This window comes from Gopherus evgoodei, chromosome 9 (assembly GCF_007399415.2).
Source record: "Gopherus evgoodei ecotype Sinaloan lineage chromosome 9, rGopEvg1_v1.p, whole genome shotgun sequence".
NCBI lineage: Eukaryota > Metazoa > Chordata > Testudines > Testudinidae > Gopherus > Gopherus evgoodei.
The window spans coordinates 84804346-84825355 of NC_044330.1; the positions used below are offsets into that span (position 1 = coordinate 84804346).

Genomic DNA, 21010 nt, shown 5'->3' on the forward strand with positions numbered 1-21010 from the left:
TGTGCTAGTCACTGAGCCAGAAGCAAGTGGGTTCATATCTCCCATCCACCTTGTACCTACTGCCTTACGTACCCGATCATGATCCAGAGCTAGCTGGAAATGCAGTGCAATCTTGGTGTGGGTGTGGCAGGCACTGTTACTGATGCCATCTTTTGGCTGAGACATGTTTCAAGATGCTAATTGCCTTTTCTCTGGTGACTGTCTGGGTGAGATTTAATAATCCATTTTGTGAGACTGAGGCTCGGAGAATTGAAAATCAGACATTCGTTACCAGAATAAACTTGGTCTCCTGATCAATATTCTCTTGCTTAATAAGAAAGGTTTCAGTGCCCATCTATCTCAGTCTGAGCTACAGAATGGCTGCAGTACCACTCCCTGTCTCTAACTTGCTGCTTCATCCAGTGGCTGGAGTCTAAAGCTTGAGTCTTAAGTGCTGGAGTCCAAATCTATTCTATTCTTTCCTTTTCTATCAAGATTATACTACATCCACTAATAGTTCAGTTGAGGCTGTAAATTATATTTTGCAGAGAAGCCCATATCAAGCTTCTAATGTTAATTTGATAGAGACACTGTGGGTGTTGAATCCCTTCCATTCCCTCCAGATATTCTTTCACCCTACTTTTGGCATTGAGGGTTTGAGTGAGTGTTAGTAACCCTAAACCTAACCCTTGTCCAAATAAACAATCTGATATATTAAAAGGGTTGCAAGAGCAGATGTCCAGGGCAGGCATACAGATGAAAAGGCCTAGGTGTATTTTCTGCCTTTGGGATTGTGAGAAAGAGAATAACAATTCAGTTCCAGACATAACTGAGACAGATAAGCTGTTATTTTATTTAGCCACTGCTCCTGTCGGAACATGGCACTTCATGTGTCTGAAACATAGTAGTTCGTGTACTCTGAAAGACAGAAGAGCTGTTACATATAGCATGTTGGTCAAAGCACATTCCATTCCTTTGTTCTTATAGATGTTCCTATTCACAACCTTCAAGTATGTAATGCACCAATATTTATAATGCAAGTGTCACTTCCATCTCACATACCTTTCTTCCGGACAGTTCATACAGCGACTCCAACTGTTGCATGAGTTGTAATATTCTACCTATTGTATATGATCTGGTCTCTAGTTGCTAGGATAAAAGCCTATTACTTACTGACCGCTAGTAGTTGACTGGGGCCAGTATTGAAGGCTGGGGTTCAATCCCCTGCTGACAGTCACTGTTTGTATGTCATGTGGCAGTGGGTTAGTTATACACCTCTACCCCGATATAACACGATTCGATATAACACGAATTCAGATATAACCGGTAAAGCAGTGCTTGGGGCAGGCGGGGCTGCACGCTCTGGCGGATCAAAGCAGTTGATATAACATGGTTTTCACCTGTAATGCGGTAGATTTTTTTGGCTCCCGAGGACAGCGTTATGTAGGGGTAGAGGTGTATAAGCACAAACAATGACAACTCTGCAATCTCAGGTCAGATTCCTACAAGGTAGTTACTATGCAGGATATTGGGTTGGGGCTGCCAGTTCGGTAAATGTCTCATTTGATATATTTATGTTAAACAGGGCAAATATTGGCTGCTTATAGAAGGACTATCAACGAGTCTTATGTTTAAAAAAAACCACACATACGCATACACAGTCATTTGAGACCACAAGGAAATTTGTACATTCCTGCATGATAACGAACTATATTATTGCCTTTAAATTCATTTCTTATGATTGGTTAAAGAAAAAACCAAGATATTTGAAATAGTTCAATTAGTTCTTTTGGAGGAAAAGTTTTGAGGCATGTCAGGAACAGCGTGCTTCAATTAAGATAATTGGAAGAAGAGTGGAAAATAAATTGTGGTGTAACATAAATGTAGATGTAAGATGATATTTTAATGTGCTATTGTGTTTATTCTGTCAACAAAAAGTTGTCAGTAAGGAAAAAAACAGTAGTGTCCATTTAAAAACAACAAACGTATTGCCCACCCCTCATCCCCCCGGGATGTTGCCTGTGTACTTTGTGGCCTAGATTGCAAGTCCTGTTTGGTTTGCCACGTCAGAGTCACACAAATGCCCTTTCATCAGCTTTTCCTTCTGAGAGGCTGGTGCTAACATTTACCCAGTGCTTACTTTCCTCCTTCGTTACTGCTGCTTCTGTCACTGGCAATGCTGCAAATAGAGCTCTATGTTTTCCTGTGTGTCTATACAGCACCCGGCACAACAGGGCTCTGATGGTCAAGTGCATCACTGTTTCAGGCTGCAGGATATAATGATGCACTTGACCATTATTATTACTGTTTATTATTTATATTGAGGTAATGCCTGTGAGCCCCAAACAGGATCAGAGCTCTGTTGTGCCGGGTGCTGTGTAAACACGCAGGAAAACATAGTTCCTTGCCCCGAAGAGTTGGCAATCAAACTAATTCATGCTGTCTATTGACTCTTGACTATCTTTGTGTTTTTGTAGGGGCACTGGGCATATCTTGGGTGAAATATTATTGCCAGTATGAGAAGGAGTCAAAGATGCTAAGGATGACTCCAGTGGAGCAGAAGTCTGGAGCTAAGCAAGTGAGTGGATTCCCTATAAGAGAGAGCTCTGCAACCACTGACAGTCAGCAGGTTCTGCCTCATTTCCTTCTATTCTGGCTTGTTTCTTCTTTGAGGAAGTACAAGTATAAATATCTGTATAACAGGTACATTCCATCCCTGTTGTATGAAGCAGCGATGTACACAATTTCAGTTCTTAAAAAGTATTGCTAGTTAATTTAAGTACTGGATTGACACCTCTGGAGATGGAAAGCTTCTTTGTAGCCACAGAACAGATATGCCACAGACATACAAGGAGAGCTTCCCCCAGCTACACACACACAATTCCTTGAGTACTGCTGATCTGCAGGAAGCACCCTTGCAAGGGAAAAGTAGTCTACTTTCAATGGCCTGGATCGGACATGACTCCTATGCTGAGATCACCAGCATCAGTGCCCATGAATTCCAGTCGTGGTTCACTTAAAGCCACTGCATCTGCCCATCAAGAAGGGATTTGATGCTCCAGTCTCAAGCCTTTCTCAGTCATTGCTCGCCTTTCTACATACCCTATTAGCTATTCCATTCTGCATGTAATTTACATGTTGATCAGTCATAGAACTTAAGTCACTTTGTTCCTCACCTATGAATTTGGGCAGTGTGTGCATCATACCTAGAGTTCCTTGGGCTTTGCAGCACAGGCAGGCTTGCATGTTTTCTCTGGCAAACCAGTTGTGAACACATGGCATTTTCTTTTGAAGAGACAACCTGACTTGAACTAATGCCTCTGATGATTGTTGACAGTACTTGAATTAGCAAGGTTATTTGAATTGCTCCATAATGCCCCCTCTCTGTCTGCTCCTGTTAAAGGACCCTTTGGTTCAGGGTTATGGATTCCTCTCTTCAGGAATTAGTTGCTAAGTAAATTGAAGATGTACAGTGGGTGGGAGCAGTCAGGGGTTGGGGTTTAGCATCTTTACACCATGCTGTAAAACAACAGTGTTGGGATCTTTTGTCATCCTTCTCACAGATTTTTCAGTAGGTGCTTCAGCTGCTGTCTGTCAGCCTTCTACTGCTGCTCACTGTGAAATAAAGGGTGTAGGCTGCAAGACTTGATAGACAATGGCTGGCCACAGTGCAACCAATGAGTCCAACAAAATCTATGGAATTCTTCTGCAATACAGCTCCCGTCCATCCTCATCATTGCATGGAGTTGCAGCCCATGGAGACTTCAAATCATAGCATGAAATTCTCCAATCTGAGACTTCATAATTCCTGCTCTTTGGCTAATTGTCTGTTGCAGCAGTAAAATAATTTTTTTCTGGAAACCCCTAGAAGTATGAAGTCATCCAAACACATTGACTAGATGGAACTGTTGACATACACTATGTAAATATATGTGGCAGAATAATGTTAAAGAATGTAGGGGCTTGTAATAATACAGACTAATATCCCTTTCAAACTTATACAGCCCATTGTGTCAGTAACATGTGTTCTCAGGGATCCCTTGGTAACCCCTGGCATAACAGACCAATACAGCTTCAAAGGGAACCATATAGTGAGCGCTCTTAAAAACCCACCAAAAGGCTTACAGTAGACACATAATGATAGATAACCAGGGAGAAGGAAAAGGCTGTGGAAGGTTATCAATAGTTGTGATCCCTTTGGTTCTTTTCACTGTTCATCTAGAGTATATAAATACAGATGCCAGCTGTTGATGGGGAATTCATTCCAGATTTGTGCATCTGTAGCTAGCTTCTCATGGGTTTCAAAAGTTACTGACGCTTGACTTCATGGTTTCTGTAAAATCATAAAGACCCCGGGTTGGGGCTATAAACGGGCTGCAATTTACTTTTGCCAGCTGGTAATTAAAACCTAGGGCCAAGGCCTGCCCCCTACAACACAATTGCTGTAAATGAGTGTGAAATTTGCCCATGAAGTTTTATCCACTTAAATTGTTTTCAAAGGTGTTTCAAAAAGCTGTCTGGGTCATTATTGCTGCCGTTGGTAATTTGATACTTTATATGATGGTAGCACCCATGAACCCCAATCAGGTGATGAAGAAGAGCCCTGTGTTTGTCTCTCACCAACAGAAGTTGGTCCAATAAAAGATATTACTTCATCCACCTTGTCTCTCTACTATCCTGGGACCAACATGGCTACAGAATTCCTCCTCTAAGAGTGTCCATTTTAAGCAACCTTTCTGCCACAAGGCATATTGAAAGAATAGTTGCTAGGATTTTTAGCACCAATTCACACTGTAATCCCATGAACCCCATTATTAATTGATATTGTATGAAGGAAGTCTGTTCTAGGAAGCTGTTGATCTCTGTCTTGGTTGCTGCTTTGTAGAATGTTGAGAGGGATCATCTGCTTTCATGTTACAAGTGCCATCTGATTAGCAAGGCTGATTTTGGGATTACACAATCACTCCTGATGTTTCAACAGACCGTGTGGCATTGCTTTCCATCTGAGGAACCCGAGAAGTCTCATCCCTATTATATGCATTTTTTGAAATTTTGGCTTTAAATGTCTGTCTCTTTCTAGGGCACCTCAGACTTGACACTGAAGTCCTGCGTAAGGAGAAAGACTGATTCTATAGACAAGAGGTTTTGTTTTGATATTGAGACGAATGAAAGGTGAGCCAGAGTGATTGCTACTTTCTCTGTTATTGCAGTTTTGAAAATAATATGCCACTTTCTTGGTGTTTGTGAGGGTATGTTTGTTCTGAATATTCTAAAATCTGTTTTGTATGGGCAGGAAGATTATGCACCGAGGGCAGTGCTATCCTTCCTTGCTACAATCTCATGCCTGATCTGAAGGCCCATTGAAATCAATGGACATCTTTCTGTTAAATTCAGTGGGCTTTTTATGGGGCCTTCTAATACTGTGAAAAGATGAGCACCTTCAGTGAGAACTTGAGGGCCCTGAACGCCCAATGTCTTCAACCAGCATGAGACCCTCATATTTTCCCATGTATCTTTCACCCCAATATATATATTGCCAGTTGTACAGCTGGAGATTCTCTCCATGGGTTATTTTTCACTTTACTCACTGGGAGTCTGATCCTGTTCCCACTGAACTCTCTGAGGGTGCTAACTAATTACCATGGGAGCAGAATCAGCCCACAGACGAATGAATGCTGGGATGTCACACGTGCTGTGGAAGTCTTGGTATCTGCTTAAGCCACAACAAAGGAGAAAGCGCTAAACTGCAGATTACTTTTGTCAGATCCTATTTTACCAGAGAAGGACACCCTGCTCAGACATATAAAACAAAAAGCAAACATTTGTCACTCTTTCAGCCTTTGACATTCCCACTTAATTCCAGAATGCAGACTGATTTCTCCCGTTCCTGAATTAATTCTCTTGTGCCTGCAGTAATGCTGAGTGTTATTAATTTAGTCATTTGGAGCAGTAGGTTGCAAATTATCTTGAACTTTGAAAAGCAGTGACATGAATAGGGTGAGACTGACTCAAGTAAATTTCAGGGATTGTGAGTTTCTGAGGTTGTGGCAAGCCTGGTGTTTCCATAATTTGTGCATATTGGAAGATTGTGGGGTGTAATACTATGCAGTGTTTTGAAAGGTATAGCAATGAGCCAAGCCTTTCAGTCCTTACTTGGTATGGTACGGCATCTAACCTGCATAAAGGTGGAGGAAGACTGAAGTTTAGCTCACTAATAATAATACATAGTTTGTTTAATGACAGCACCAGGGGTTAACGTAGAGACATATTTAGTGACTGTGTCATATCCTCAGAAGTTTGTAGCGGCCACACTTCTTGAACCTCTGGCCAGTTCCTTACCACAGTGATGAGAGATGTGTTGGGGAGGTCTCCGCCAGAACAGGACACTGAGCCAGCCCTTTATGTTAGTGGATAGGCCGTACAGTGCAGTGCTGTGTTTGACAGTATGGCATGACGTGAAATAAAGTTGCACACTCTGATTTTTCTTAGGAATCTGATCTATTAGGAAACAAGTAACATCTCATCATGTTAGAATCATTTGTCTGCTGCCTAAGAAATCTACAAATAAGGTGGCAATTAGATAGGAACACATGGACCAAAATCTACCCTCTGTTACATTGACCCCAGTTGACTGTTTGGGTGTAGCCGAGCAGAATTTGACCCACTCTGTCATGCACCAAAGTCTTTTATCATTTGGCTCACTGGATTTTTCACTTGGGTGAATGCTGCACAGGGATCTCTATATCTATAGCATGTTCAGTCATACTAGAGACCCCGGTACCTATCTCTTCCCTGACCATTTTCCTTGTGTCTTTTTCTGTATTATGGTGCTAATGAGTGGTGAATAAGGACATCAGAGTTTCTCACCTGAAGCCGAGAGGGATCTCTCTGAAGTGCTTGGAGAAGAGGAGAGGAACAGTTAGCCTGACTCAGACTGAAATGATTTTTCAGAAACCACATGACTTTACAGTGGCAACAACTGAAAAGACATCAGAAAATGTGCTAGGCTGATAGCTACGAGAACCAGATGGGAGAGGGAGTTCTGGACACGTTAGGCTGCATGATTAGGTCACTGCAGATAAATGTACAAAGACACAGTGTGAATTAGATGATTTAGGGACCTGCTTTGCCAGTGTGTTCAGCACGTGTGTAACTTCCATTTTTTATGATAAACATATGCTTTAGAAATACTATACATAGATAGGTAATTGGAATGATGTGTGTGTACTGACTTCCTTAAAGTGGCCCCTCACTCAGTCTTGCTGAGTATTTAAGTGGTCTCCAGAAGCCTAAAACTCTGTAAACCTTGGATGAAATTCCTTTGTATCTTTAAAAAAAAAAATTCTTTGCTTTAATTCTCTGGACAGGGCTGGGACTATCACATTGCAAGCACTTTCAGAAGCTAATAGACGGCTATGGATGGAGGCCATGGATGGAAAGGAGCCAGTAAGTATTCAAAGAATTATTGTCTGATTTATAGATGTGCTGTTTAGTGGCGTAATTTCACACAGATGAAGAGTGTATTGATAGGTCAGTTTGGAGAGCTCACCTCTTCAGGTGTTCTCGTGAGATTAGGTATATAATGATCAACATCGCTATTATTGTGTGGTCCATAACAGAGGTGTCAGTTTAGCAAGTAGGTATGTACAAATAGATTTCACAGTGTCATTCCAGGGACTGTTACCACATTGCCCTGTCCATTTGTATCCTTTGATATTTGAGTTCTGCTATTTAGATTGGCATCAGTTGGACCCCATAAAAATGTGACTTGCAGGCATAGAGAAGTAGAGCTGAATCTTTCAGTGTTTCTGTTGCTCAGACAAATAGCTCTCAGATCTGTCTGAAGTAATTTTGGTTTTGCCTGCATAATATTCCTGCTTGTAAGTCTCTTGTCTGAAGTTGTGGCAACCCATGTGCGTGTGTGAGAGAGAGTGAGACACACACACCAGAAATTTTCCGATGCTTTCTGTGTTCCATCATTGGTTTCCTTACTTTAATCCAAGCCCAGTATAAATGTTACTATTAGACAGAATTTCCTGTAAACAGAGTATACTATGTGCAATATAGCAAAATATGTTTCTTGCTGTTTCCCCATGCCCCATTGACTGCTCCTTTTCCCTAAGCGGCCTGTTGGAGTTATCCAATATCTCTGTAAAAAGACTGGCACCTAACTCTGTGCTCAGAGACCTAGTGTTGGACAGAGTAACTCAGAGCTGTCTTGATGGGGCTGAGCGTGTGGGGATTGAAGCATATCAGATAGGCTGCTAGGTGCCCCTTACAGAACCTGCTCACTGCTGTAAAGAAGTGATGCACGTGGGCGTTTAATGTGAAATGCCTGTATGGATGTTTTTCTGGATCCCACACACTGAATTGCATAGGCTGGAAATACATAATCAAAGGAATGACAAGCTAGCTGTAATAATTAGAACTTTTTGTCCTGGCAAATTCAGGAGCATCTCTGGTTATATCAAGGGCTTTGTTAAAAAATAATGCAGAGTCCCAGACCTGCACTGTTCTAAATGTCTAGTGCCTCTTTCTATTCTTCTGAACAAATGACTAGTCTTATTGTTAAAGTAACTGACTGGAAGTTGAAAGAAAGTGGTTCTTCCTGACTCTGCCATTAACTATTTGGGCAAGTCACTTTTTACTTCTCTGTGCTTCTGTTTTTCATCTCTAAACTATGGGATGATACCACCCCACCTGCCTCCCAGCAAGGTTCTGAGGCCTAATTCTAGAGGTGGTTGAATAATTAATTGCTCGTTAATTATCCTCTGAATTTAAACATTTTTATGGATCATAGATCACTCAGGAACCAATCCCAATTTTTGTGAATTTAGTTATTCCCAAAATAATTCATATGAACAAGTTTTAATCTACACAATTGTTTATTTGCAAACTATTCTCATCAACTGTTTGTGCTGTGTGTTCAGGGGCAGCTCTAGGCATTTTGCCACCCCAAACACAGTAGGCAGGCTGCCTTTGGGAGGTCCTCCGAAGCCGCGGGACCAGCGGACCCTCCGCAGGCAAGCCGTGGAAGGCAGCCTGCCTGCCGCCCTCGCGGCGCCGGCAGAGAACCCCCCACGCCTTGCCGCCCGAAGCACGCTCTTGGCGTGCTGGGGCCTGGAGCCGCCCCTGTGTGTGGTTGATCGCCTATGATACTGGTTCTATTACAGCAGTGGTTCTCATCCTTTTCAGTCTACTGTACCCCTTTCAGGAGTCTGATTTGTCTTGCGCACCCCAAATTTCACCTCACTTAAAAACTACTTGCTCACACCATCACTGGTTCATTCACCTGTACATCCACCAATGTAACATACGCCATCATATGCCAGCAATGCCCCTCTGCTATGTACATCGGTCAAACTGGACAGTCTCTACGGAAAAGGATAAATGGACACAAATCAGACATTAGGAATGGCAATATACAAAAACCTGTAGGAGAGCACTTCAACCTCCCTGGCCACACTATAGCAGACCTTAAGGTGGCCATCCTGCAGCAAAAAAACTTCAGGACCAGACTTCAAAGAGAAACTGCTGAGCTTCAGTTCATCTGCAAATTTGACACCATCAGCTCAGGATTGAACAAAGACTGTGAATGGCTTACCAATTACAGAACCAGTTTCTCCTCTCTTGGTTTTCACACCTCAACTGCTAGAACAGGGCCTCATCCTCCCTGATTGAACTGACCTCATTATCTCTAGCTTGCTTGCTAGCACACATATATATACCTGCCCCTGGATATTTCCATTACATACATCTGAGGAAGTGGGTATTCACCCACGAAAGCTCATGCTCCAAAACGTCTGTTAGTCTATAAGGTGCCACAGGATTCTTTGCTGCTTTTACAGATCCAGACTAACACGGCTACCCTCTGATACTTGCTCACACAATCAGACATAAAAATATGAAAGTGCTGCAGCACACTGTTACTGAAAAATTGCTCATTTTCTCATTTTTACTATATAATTATAAAATCAGTTGAAATGTAATTATTCTACTTACATTTCAGTGTATAGTATATAGAGCAGTATGAACAAGTTATTGTCTGTATGAAATTTTAGTACTGACTTCACTAGTGCTTTTTATGTAGCCTGTTGTAAAACTAGGCAAATATCTAGATGAGTTGATGGATCCCCTGCAAGATCTCTGCATACCCCAGGGTATGCGTAACCCTGGTTGAGAACCACTGTACTACATGACTGGCTGACTAAAATGTTCTGAAACAGGAGAATAACAAATAATAAGTAATGTGAAACAAGTAGTGAGCAGCCAAAGCTTGTGTTTCCTGTGTGAATATGGGTGCGTGACTGTGTGCACTCACCTCTCATGAGCGCCCCCTGTCAGATGGGTGTGAATCTGCACTCTCTCTCTTTTCGCAGTGCCCCGTCGGCTGTTGCCCTTGTCAGGTGGGTCTTCAGTGGCTCATTCACTGGTACATGCTATCAACCTATGAACAAACCCCTTCCAGGGAAAAAGGTCCAAGAGGACCTGTCCCTGTGCCTTTGACAGTCTCTTTAGCCCTGTCTCTGGGCTCAGTCCTCAGCCCTTCTGAACTAGCTTTAAGTTCCTGTCTGCTTTGGTATAGAGCAGGGCCCCCAGGGCTTTCTTCCTGGAGACTTCACTTGGTCCTCTAAACAAGTCTTATCCCCTCCTTGGGGCTTAGGCTACCCTGCCAGTGGCCAGTGGGGGGACCCGGGCCAATCCATTACTTCAGATCCCAGCCCAGGGACCCTATAAATAGCAGCCACGTGCTGCTTCCTATAATAGTTGCTGCTGCTTTTTCCTGGGCCACTTCCCATGTAGACTTACCTCAGGGCTGAAGTTCTTCCTCATGGAATATCAATGTCAACAGAACCCATCTTCTGGGTCTTCCTTGAACTCCAGCAAAGAGCACCTTCATTGCTCCTCTGGTCCCTGTCAGGAACTGATCTGCTCAGGCCCTGCAGCTTCTTTTATCTGAGCCTGTTGAGCTCTAATTGGCTGCTTCCTTGCCGCCTTTTTAGGGAGGCCTGGAAGACCCACCTTTACTTCTCCTTTTCTGGGGTGTGGTGTGGTAGGACTGTGAGGCCTCAAAGGGTCCAGTACACCTTGTCACAGGGTGTCCATGTGAAGAATAGTAATTCCTTTACCTTTCCTGTGGACAAAGAGAAAGCAGTTTGTGTGAATATATGCACATATTGAATAATAAGAAGTATGACCATAGTAATATTGGACAGCTGTTCAGATTTCAAGCAACTTCCAGTATTCAATGACTGCAGTGTAATTTGTTATTGGATGCAAGGGGCTTTGATCTTCTATGAGGGAAGGTGCTACAGAAGTGCATGATGTTGTTATTAAAGTGTGTAAATCATGTTATTAGTATAATGGTGAAGAAAGCAATTTATTGATATTCTGTGTAAATGTAATTGTGCCGAGCTGTACAGCTTCCAGACCTAATTTTTACTAAGAGACAAAGGATCTTTGTGTTTAGCGTGGAAGGGTGTGTCCAAGAGAAACAGGTGCCCCAGTGAAACTACAACACCTTTCTCGAATATAGGGTTGTATACTGTTTAGTACTTTGTTTTTGAGTGCAAAGTATTAAACAATATTGTATGTCTGTGACTTGCTTTCCCTGGATGTATTCTTGGACAGTAATTCTCAACTCGTGCCTGGTTTTGCTTTTGTTTCTCTCTCTTCTTCTTTAGATCTACCACAGTCCCATCACAAAACAGGAAGAAAGTGAGTAATTCATGGTTCTATTCTGCTGAAACATTAACGATCTGATTTGTACTGATGTTGTATAATATATTAGTTTGCAACTGTGCACATCGTTGCTGGATGCTGGATGGACTGTATCTCACATCCATTTGCGTCCTCCTTGGTTTCCTCAACTCAATGCACAAGTGGACCAAAAGATATCTTGGGTCTCTGCTCCAGGGGGAGGGATGATGAGTACCCTCAAGTCTCAGTGAGAGTTGAGGGTGATCAGCACCTTGCAGGTTAAGGCCCTTAGCTCCCTAAGTGGTGGAGGAATTTGCACTACATTTCAACCTACCTAGAAAAATGCAGGTTCCAAATTTAGAATGGAGTTCTCAATTTTTGAAGTTCAAGTTCTAGCTGGCTGTCACCGAAACTTGAGTTCTGGGCTGCTGTGCGACTTCTTTAATTTTATCCCCTTAGTTGCGATTGAAGTCAGACAAGAATAGCTTTCAAATAAGAATATTTGTTTTCAAAGCACAGGCATCCATTTAGTGAAAACTACATGGCATTAACATTAAATTTCCACTTAAAATAGGGTTTCAGTTAACTGGAGAAAAGAGTTTCATGAAACATGAAAAAGTGTTATAAATGTTAAACAAAAGAATAAAAAGTTTTTAGGGGTTTCTTGAAACGCCACACCCCATTAGGTTCGCCCATCTCTCTTTATCAGAGCTAGGTTGTGAGTGCTGTCTCTGACCCTGCACATGTTTAATAAGTTGAATCTGCACATGCCCACAGCTCATGACAGCTATCTCTATCTTGCTAAAATGATATCCCTCTTAGCTTTCCCCCCTTCATTTCATATTCATTTAGTAATGTCAAGTCCTTCCAACCATACTGCCTCCAATAGCTTGGTACATTGGACTCGAAAGCTATGTGGATTTATTACTCAGGTACCCTCAATGAGTACTGAAAAATCTGCATTCTGCCTGTGGTGGCTGACTTGACCAGTCAGTTACTCAGAGCTGGGGAGCACTTTCTTAAACTACTTTATCCTAATTAGTGTGCAGTTAGGATTGAAGTCTCTCCTTCAGACCGATCTGTTATCATTGGGCAGTGCTGAGGCACGTTCCTTCTAGCTCTGTAATACAAATTTAGTCAGATAAACCCTATGTTTTAATAATTTGGAATCAGAGATATTATCAATTGAGACTGCACAGCTCACTGCAATCTAGGCACTGAATCTCCGTTAACATTTGTTTTGGCCCTACCTGGAAGCTGGTCTATCTGAAGTTTCCAGTAAGAATGCTCTGAGCAGGGAGGCTCCTTATAACTGACCTGCTGGCAGGCATGGGGTGTCTGCAGGTAACTGATTCACCCAAGTTCTCCCTAGAAAGTTTGTGCCAGGATTAGAGCTGGTTCAGATTTTGGGTGTGGAAATTTTCCCCAGAGAGCAATACAAATTTGATGTGAAGAAAAATTGTTTTTTGACAAAATGTCACTTCTCATGAAACAGTTTGGTTTACCTGCATGAACATTTGAAACAAGAGTATTCATTTTGATTTCAAATGTTTGCTTTTGAAAACGAAAAACCATTTTAAGTTGAAACAAAATTTTTTGTTTAATTTCTAAGCTTTGAGTCAAAACCAAAATTTGTAGTTGGAATTTGGTTCAAAAACTCCTGCAGCTTTAAAAATAATTGAATGCAGATTTTATTTTTATTAGTATTTCTTGCCAGAAAAATTTTGGTTTCCTGACTAACTCTAGCCATGATTTGAATTCCTCAGAACAAATTTTGCTTCTGATCTGAAGGATGATATGCAGAGCCCCATCCCTCTGCCTAATAAAAACACATTAAACACGTTTGAGAGAAGTTCAAAATATCTGTTTGCAACAGACAGAAAGCTATTTCAGTGTAAGAAGCCATTGATCAATCACATAAACACATACGTGGCTTTATCCTGTGACCCTTATTACATAAGTAATCCTACTGAAGTCTGTGGAAGAATTAGTGAGTAAAGGTCATCCATTTGAGTCAAGTTGCAGGACTCGTTCCTGTAAGGAACTAAGGGGCCTGATTCAGTGCCCACTGAAGTAAATGGAAAGAGTCTGGTTCACTTCAGTGGGTTTTGGATTAGTCCAAAGCAAACTACTTTTCCACCGGTCCACTGTTTGAAGCCTCCAAGGAAGACCCTGAGATAACCTATTGGTTAATCAGCGGGGAGAAAAACCTGCCTTCTCCTTAACCTATATGGTATCTAAGTAGAATGCTGTTATTTTCTGCAATCTAACAAAGTAGATAAAGAATATATGGAAGTTTGTGTGTTCTTTTGATTTGCCAGAGGTTGGACTGCGGATTTTGCTATACTCTGGAAGCCACAGATCAGCTCTTGCCAGGCAGAAATTCATGTGTGGTTGAACTCTCCAAATTATAGTTTTATTAAAAAATCCAAAAGCCTGCTGTTAAAGCAATTTCAAGGGGGGGCGGGGAGGAGAATAAGTGGAAATGAATAATTCCTGGCCAGATTCTTAAAAATCTGGGTGTGCTTTTGCACAAGTTCCCTCACTACATATGCATGCAAACCCCTTAATGTAGGTGCACCAGATGGGCATGCATGCACAGACCCTGACTTGCACCCAACAGGAAGGTGTTTGCATACTAAAGTGTGTGTGTGTGTGTGTGTGTGTGTGTGGATTTGAAATGTTCCTAAAAATGTAACAAACTTGTTGCAAGGTGTAATGCCTGCAGTAACTTGACATCTGTTTGGGTTTTCCACCAGTAATTGCATGTTGACATTCAGGCAACTAACTTTACTTCCCTTTTTTTGAAATAGTGGAGCTGAATGAGGTTGGCTTTAAGTTTGTAAGGAAATGCATCAATGCAGTAGAGACCAAAGGTAAGATCTCAGTACTGCATCTGGAAATGATTTGCTTTTTTGATATTTAATTTCTTGAATGGCATTTGATTGCACTGTGATTTCGCTAATATATAGCAGTGGGATCTAAAAATCACAGAATCATAAAAATGTGGGGCTGGAAGAGACCTTGAAAAGTCATCAAGTCCAGCCGCCTGTGCTGAGGCAGGACCATCCCTCACAGATGTTTGTCTAATCTGTTCTTACAAACCTCCAGTGAATGGGATTCCACAGCCTACTTTGGAAGCCTATTCCACAGCTTAACTACATTTATAGTTAGAAAGTTTTTCCTAATATCCAATCTATATCTCCCATGCTGCATATAAAGCCCATTTTTTTTCTTGTCCTACCTTTGGTAGATATGAAGAACAACTGATCACAGTCCTTTTGGTAACAGCCTCTAACATATTTGAAGACTGTTATCAAGTTCCTCCTCAGTCTTCTTTTCTCAAGACTAAACATGCCTAGTTTTTTTAACCTTTCCTCATAGGTCATATTTTCTAAACCTTTTATCAAAGACTCATGTCACAGGATAAAGACAATGCCTACAAAACAGTAGAAACCTTACGCCCCCAGTACAACATTTGCAGGAGCAAACTCTAGTCAAGGTTGAGTCCTCACTTTCATTTTGTTTTCACTCACTTGTGAATTTCTCAGAAATTTTCCTTTGGGGCTGAAACATCACATGCTTGGTAGTAGGCCAAAGGTGAACAGGTTACAAAATATTTCAGGCAATTTTGTGTTTGGGGAATATCTTAAAGAATTATTCAGAGTATGTTTTTCACAAAACAAATATGTGGGGTGAGATTTTCAAAGGTTTCTGCAGGATTTTAACCACACAACTCCCTCTAAAATGAATGAGAGTAGTGTGATAGATCTTCCACTCTGCTCTGAAAATTCCATGCTGAATAACCACCAACTTCCTTAACAGCGTAAGTAGAGTTGTGCAAATAGTATAAACACACTTCCAAATATTAGTCCAGACTTCAAAAGAACTTGCTTTGACTGTAGGCACTTTCTGTGACTTTTCTAGCAAACTAGTTTACTGATAAAAAAATGTTGAGGGATAAATAGCAGGGTCCCCCAAAGAGCTGAACTGGGACCAGTGCTGTTGAACATACTCATAAATGATCTGGAAAACGGGCTAAGCAGTGAGGTGGCAAAGTTTGCAGATGACACAAAACTACTCAAGATAGTTAAGTCCAAAGCTGACTGAAATGAGTTCCAAAGGGATCTTGCAAAACTGAGTGACTGGGCAACAAAATGGCAGATGAAATTCAGTATTAAATGCAAAGTAATGCACATTGGAAAACATAATCCCAACTGTACGTACAAAATGATGGAGTCTAATTTATCTGTTACCACTCATGAAAGAGATCTTGGATTCATCATGAGTAGTTCTCTGAAAACATCTACTCAATGTGCAGCAACAGTCAAAAAAAATAACAGTGTTAAGAACTATTAGGAATGGGATAGATAATATGGCAGATAACATCATAATGCCGCTATATAAATCTATGATATTCCCACATCTTGAATACTATGTGCAGTTCTGGTCACCTCATCTCAAAAAAGATATATTAGAATTGGCAAAAGCACAGAGAAGGGCCACAAAAATTATTAGGAACAGCTTCCATATGAGGAGAGATTAAAAAGACTGGGATTGTTCAATTTAGGAAAGAGAGGGGAGGAATATTATAGAGCTCTATGAAATCATGAGTGGTGTGGAGAAAGTAAATAAGGAGGTGGTTATTTATACCTTCACATACACAAGAACCAAAGATCACCTAATGAAATTAATAGGCAGCAGGTTAAAAACAAACACATAGTCAATTTGTGGAGCTCCTTGCCAGGAGATGTGAACATCAAAAGCATAACTGAGTTAAAGAAAGAGTTAGATAAATTCATGGAGGATAGGTCCATCAGTGGCTGTTAGCCAAGATGGTCGGGGTGCGAGCCTATACTTTGATTATCACTAAACCTCCAACTGCCAGAAGCTTGGACCAGACAACAAGGGATGGATCATTCAGTAATTTGCCCTGTTCTGTTCATTCCCTCTGAAGTATCTAGCACCAGCCACTGTTGGAAGACAGGATACTGGGCTAGATGGACCATTGGTCTGACCCAGTATGGCCGTTCTTATGTTCTTAATGTTTCCAGAAATAGCAGATTTTAAGCAAATATTGCAGACCTTTCCAAAAGAGAATTTCAGATTTGTGATTGAGAGTAATCATCCCTGAAATCTAATTCTCACAGTGGCACTGATATAGTCAAGGAACAGAAATATACTGTGTGATTTTTGTGTCCAGTCAGAACAGCTCCAATTTCGAATACTGAATATTTGCAACCAGTTATTCAGTTATTAACTACTAAACAAGAACTGTGTGCCAAAGTGATTTGGTGAATCATTTTGCCTAACAAAGTCCAGGTTAACATGAGGTATTCATGGGCAATTTTTTGAAAATGATTTCTTCTGCATTATTCACTCAGCTCTTCATCTAAGTGCTGTCAATCTGTTGCAGGCCTGGGGACAGCCTGTGATGTGCTTACGACAGTAGGTGGCGCTGTTTAATGTCTACAACCATGAAAAGACACTAGATTAATTCTTTTCTTCATCCTTCTGCGCAGGGATCACTACCGAGGGAGTGTACCGAACAGTTGGCAGCAATATCCAGGTGCAGAAGTTGCTGAATGCCTTCTTTGGTAGGAATAACCAGTTCTTGGATGATGAGACTGTAATTTTTTAGTACTGTAAGGCAAGACAAGAAAGACTAGATTCCACAGTGAAATGAACCCCTACATACTGTCAGGTATAGCTAGGGTGACCAGATGTCCTGATTTTTATAGGGACAGTCCTGATTTTTGGGTCTTTTTCTTATACAGGCTCCTACTACTGCTACCCCCGTCCCGATTTTTCACACTTGCTATCTGGTCACCCGAGGTATAGCCTCTCTCCTCTCTCGCCCTGGTCTTCTCCACCAGTCTTTCTGATGTGTACTTTCCCTTCTTTTGTGACTTCTTCTCCAACTTAGTCTCTCGTCTCTCCCTTTAAGCTAAAATGTCGCCAATTTTACCTGCATTTTCAAACTAAGAAGCAAAGATAACAGATAACAGTAAAGTGGAAGTGGACTAGCTTGTGCAGCATGTGATGACCCTGTACAGTGCAAATAGATCCCAAAACAGAGAGACCATTGCTAATTGCCAAACAGACTCTCTTCCCCCATAGATCCCAGATTATTAGGGTTGGAAGGGACCTCAAGAGATCATCTAGTCCAACCCCCTGCTCAAAGCAGGACCCATCCCCAAATGGCCCCCTCAAGGATTGAGCTCACAACCCTGGGTTTAGCAGGCCAATGCTCAAACCACTGAGCTATCCCTCCCCCCCAATGTTAAGTCCTGATTCTCATTTACATGAAGATCCCTTTATTCCTCTCTGGCAGGGTAAATGGGCCTTAAAGGAAATGAGAATTAGATCAAAGGGCTGAGTCTCCCCCTGTTTACATCAGTTTTATACTGGTGTAATCCACTGGAGTTGCTCCCAATCTATTGCAGTGTGAGAGCAGAATTTAGCCCTAAGTGTGATAAGAATTTTTACTGCTTTTCTAGGTCTTGCTGTTTACAAAGCACTGCACAGTATTATTTTCATTTATAAGATGCACATATTGTCAGCTTCTAGGTGCATTTACAATAAAAGAGCCACCAAATGCATCCACTAGCCATTGTTAGCACAAACAAAATAACTGCCCTTCCCACAGAACTCCAGCCAAAAACATCCTCCACATCCTCAGACAAAGCTGAGTAAACAGAATCCTCGCAGCATGCCGTGAAAGTCAACAACATGGGGCTGTGTTCGGCCGGAAATGGGGAATGCCCTCCAGAGTCAAGGGCTCTGCTCTAGGAATGTCCTGGTCCCAGACCCTGATGTACAAACTGGTGGACAGTCAGTTCAAGCATTGTAGGACAGAGGTGGAGCTAAGATAGCCAAGATGCAAACCATTCTGGATGGCTTGTCTGGCGGGAAAGACTGCATAAAGCTGGAACACAGGACGAGAGGAGTGTTCCTGGTGAATATCCACCTGACCAGCATGTAAGCCTCTGACTACTGCCCCCTGAGTAGATACCTAGTATAAATACACTATTCAAAGGCTGCTCTTATTTTGATTGTTGTTGTTTATTTTTATTAAAACAATGGACTGTTTGTTATGTCCTCACATGGTTGAACTGGATTTCCATACAGCTGGAACATCAGATACATCTAGTCACACTTTCCTGATAATTTATTAGGTTGGATGAAGCTTTTAAATATCTCATGTTTTCCAGCATCCCAATAAATAGTTCCGTGTCTTTCTATTCCACACCCTGGGGGTGGTTTCTCTTTTGTAAATTTACACTGGATTGGTTGAACACTTTGTCCTCACTCCTTGTACAGAAATCCTCATTTTGGTCAGAGTGGAAATTCCTGCAGCAAAAAATAATGATATCTAAGAGTGGTGAGCCATTTGAATTTCTCACCCAACCTTTGTTTCTTGTTTAACATAAATCATGTAACTTATATCTCCTAACCTGCCTTCCCCAACACCAAATCCTTAATTTTATGGTGCCACAGAAATTTTGTGGGCATCCAGGTAACCTGGACATGAGCAAAGTGTTCTTTAGTCTTTTCTGCTCTTCATTATCCTCCATGTTTCTGCCTACATGTAGATTCCATGAAGCAGAATTTTTCAGGGAAGCCTAAAGGGGAAGTAACTAGGAGTAATGGGGTGAAACTGAGCAAATGAAATTTTAAGTGGAACACAAGGAAATTTATCCAAACACTGAGGTTTGATAGAAAGTTTCATTTTAGAGGACTTAAGCAGTGGGGCTTCCACCACTTCCCTTTAGAGCAGTAGTGGGCAACCTGTGGCCTGCGTCAGGCCCTCGCCGTGCAAATGTAAACAAGCGCTCTGGCGGCCTGCCAGCAGATTACCCCGACAGGCCGCACACAACTGCTTTAAAGCAGTGGTTCTCAAACTTTTGTACTGGTGACCCCTTTCACATAGCAAGCCTCTGAGTGCGACCCCCCCTTATAAACTAAAAACACTTTTTTAATATATATATATTTAACACCATTATAAATGCAGGAGGCAAAGTGGGGTTTCGGGTGGGCTGACAGCTCGCGACCCCCCATGTAATAACGTCCTGACCCCCTGAGGAGTCCTGACCTCCAGTTTGAGAACCCCTGCTTTAAAGGATAGGCCACAAAGCTGTGGAGAACACACAGTACAGAATAATACTTCATTGGCTAGGGCAGGGGTTGGCAACCTCTGGCACGCAGCTCCCCAGGGTAAGTACCCTGGCAGGCCGGGCCAGTTTGTTTACCTACCGCGTCGGCAGGTTCAGCTGATCGCGGCTCCCACTGGCCGCGATTCGCCGTCCCAGGCCAATGGGGGCAGCGGGAAGCCACGGCCAGCGCATCCTGCGCCGCTTTCTGCTGCCCCCATTGGCCTGGGATAAAATGCTTTTGAGGGAAAAAACCTATCTAAGGATAGTTTTATTAAGATACATTATAGCTTAAAGATATCTCATAATATAATGGGGATTATAAATTCTAATTCTATAGTATGAGACAATATATTCATGTAATGTTTAAGAAAAGTTTTGTAAATGAGTTCCAATAGTTCATGGATTAAGGACCCAATCTTATGGGGTTCCAGGGGCTTTTGTATAGATTATTTAGGTTAATCATTCTATCTACCCAATGGTACTCAGTGCTAGTCTAGAAGATACCATCAGAGATTCTTAGTTTTGCAGTCCTCAAGCTGGATTTGTGTCTCCAGAGATAAACATGCTTGTTAACAGCAAAAATGGTTTTAAATAAATAAATAGTATGTAGAGGTGAGAAATAACAGCCCTCAACCCTATTGTCCCTCTGCAAATTTCTGTACACAGAGTCAATCCCTTACCTCTCTCTAAAAGTGCAATGTTTCAAAAAGTTCAATGAACAGAAGATTGTTGGTGGCGGAATAGATGTGGATAAGGAGTAGAAGTCTGGAGATAAATGTGAGAAGGGAGGGACAGGCAGTAGAAACAAAAGTGAAACTGTTTGAGCAGCTTATTCCAAAAGTCTTGAGGTCTTTCTGAGTGTAGCCTTCATTGATTTGAGATCTACCATACCATTCTCTCACTAGAAGGGAAAACCTATAATGGCAGCAGGCCATAAAAGAGACCCAGTTTGGGAATATTTTAATGAAGTTCCTCTACCTGTGGGTAAGACAGGCATGTGTGCAAAATGCAAACAGTGCAACAAAGAAATGCAAGGCCTGGTTGCCTGAATGAAACAACATCATGAGAAGTATTCCTTCTCAGGAGGAAGTTGCATTGAAGATGATGAAAGGAACATGTCTGAACATGCAGGATCTTCAGGTTGGTAAACTTTTTTATTTCATACTTCTTTCTTA

At 41.7% G+C, this 21010-nt stretch overlaps 1 protein-coding gene across 9 annotated transcripts in view; it reads left to right on the forward strand.

Moving 5' to 3' along the window:
- OPHN1 (oligophrenin 1) overlaps positions 1-21010 on the forward strand; it is a 126157-nt gene that overhangs the window by 81896 nt on the left and 23251 nt on the right. For all 9 annotated transcript variants that reach the window (XM_030575233.1, XM_030575234.1, XM_030575239.1 and 6 more), the window contains 6 exons: positions 2457-2557; positions 5060-5151; positions 7347-7425; positions 11664-11697; positions 14493-14555; positions 17202-17276. In XM_030575233.1, the coding sequence (XP_030431093.1) occupies positions 2457-2557; positions 5060-5151; positions 7347-7425; positions 11664-11697; positions 14493-14555; positions 17202-17276 (444 nt within the window). The remainder of the gene's footprint in view (positions 1-2456; positions 2558-5059; positions 5152-7346; positions 7426-11663; positions 11698-14492; positions 14556-17201; positions 17277-21010) is intronic.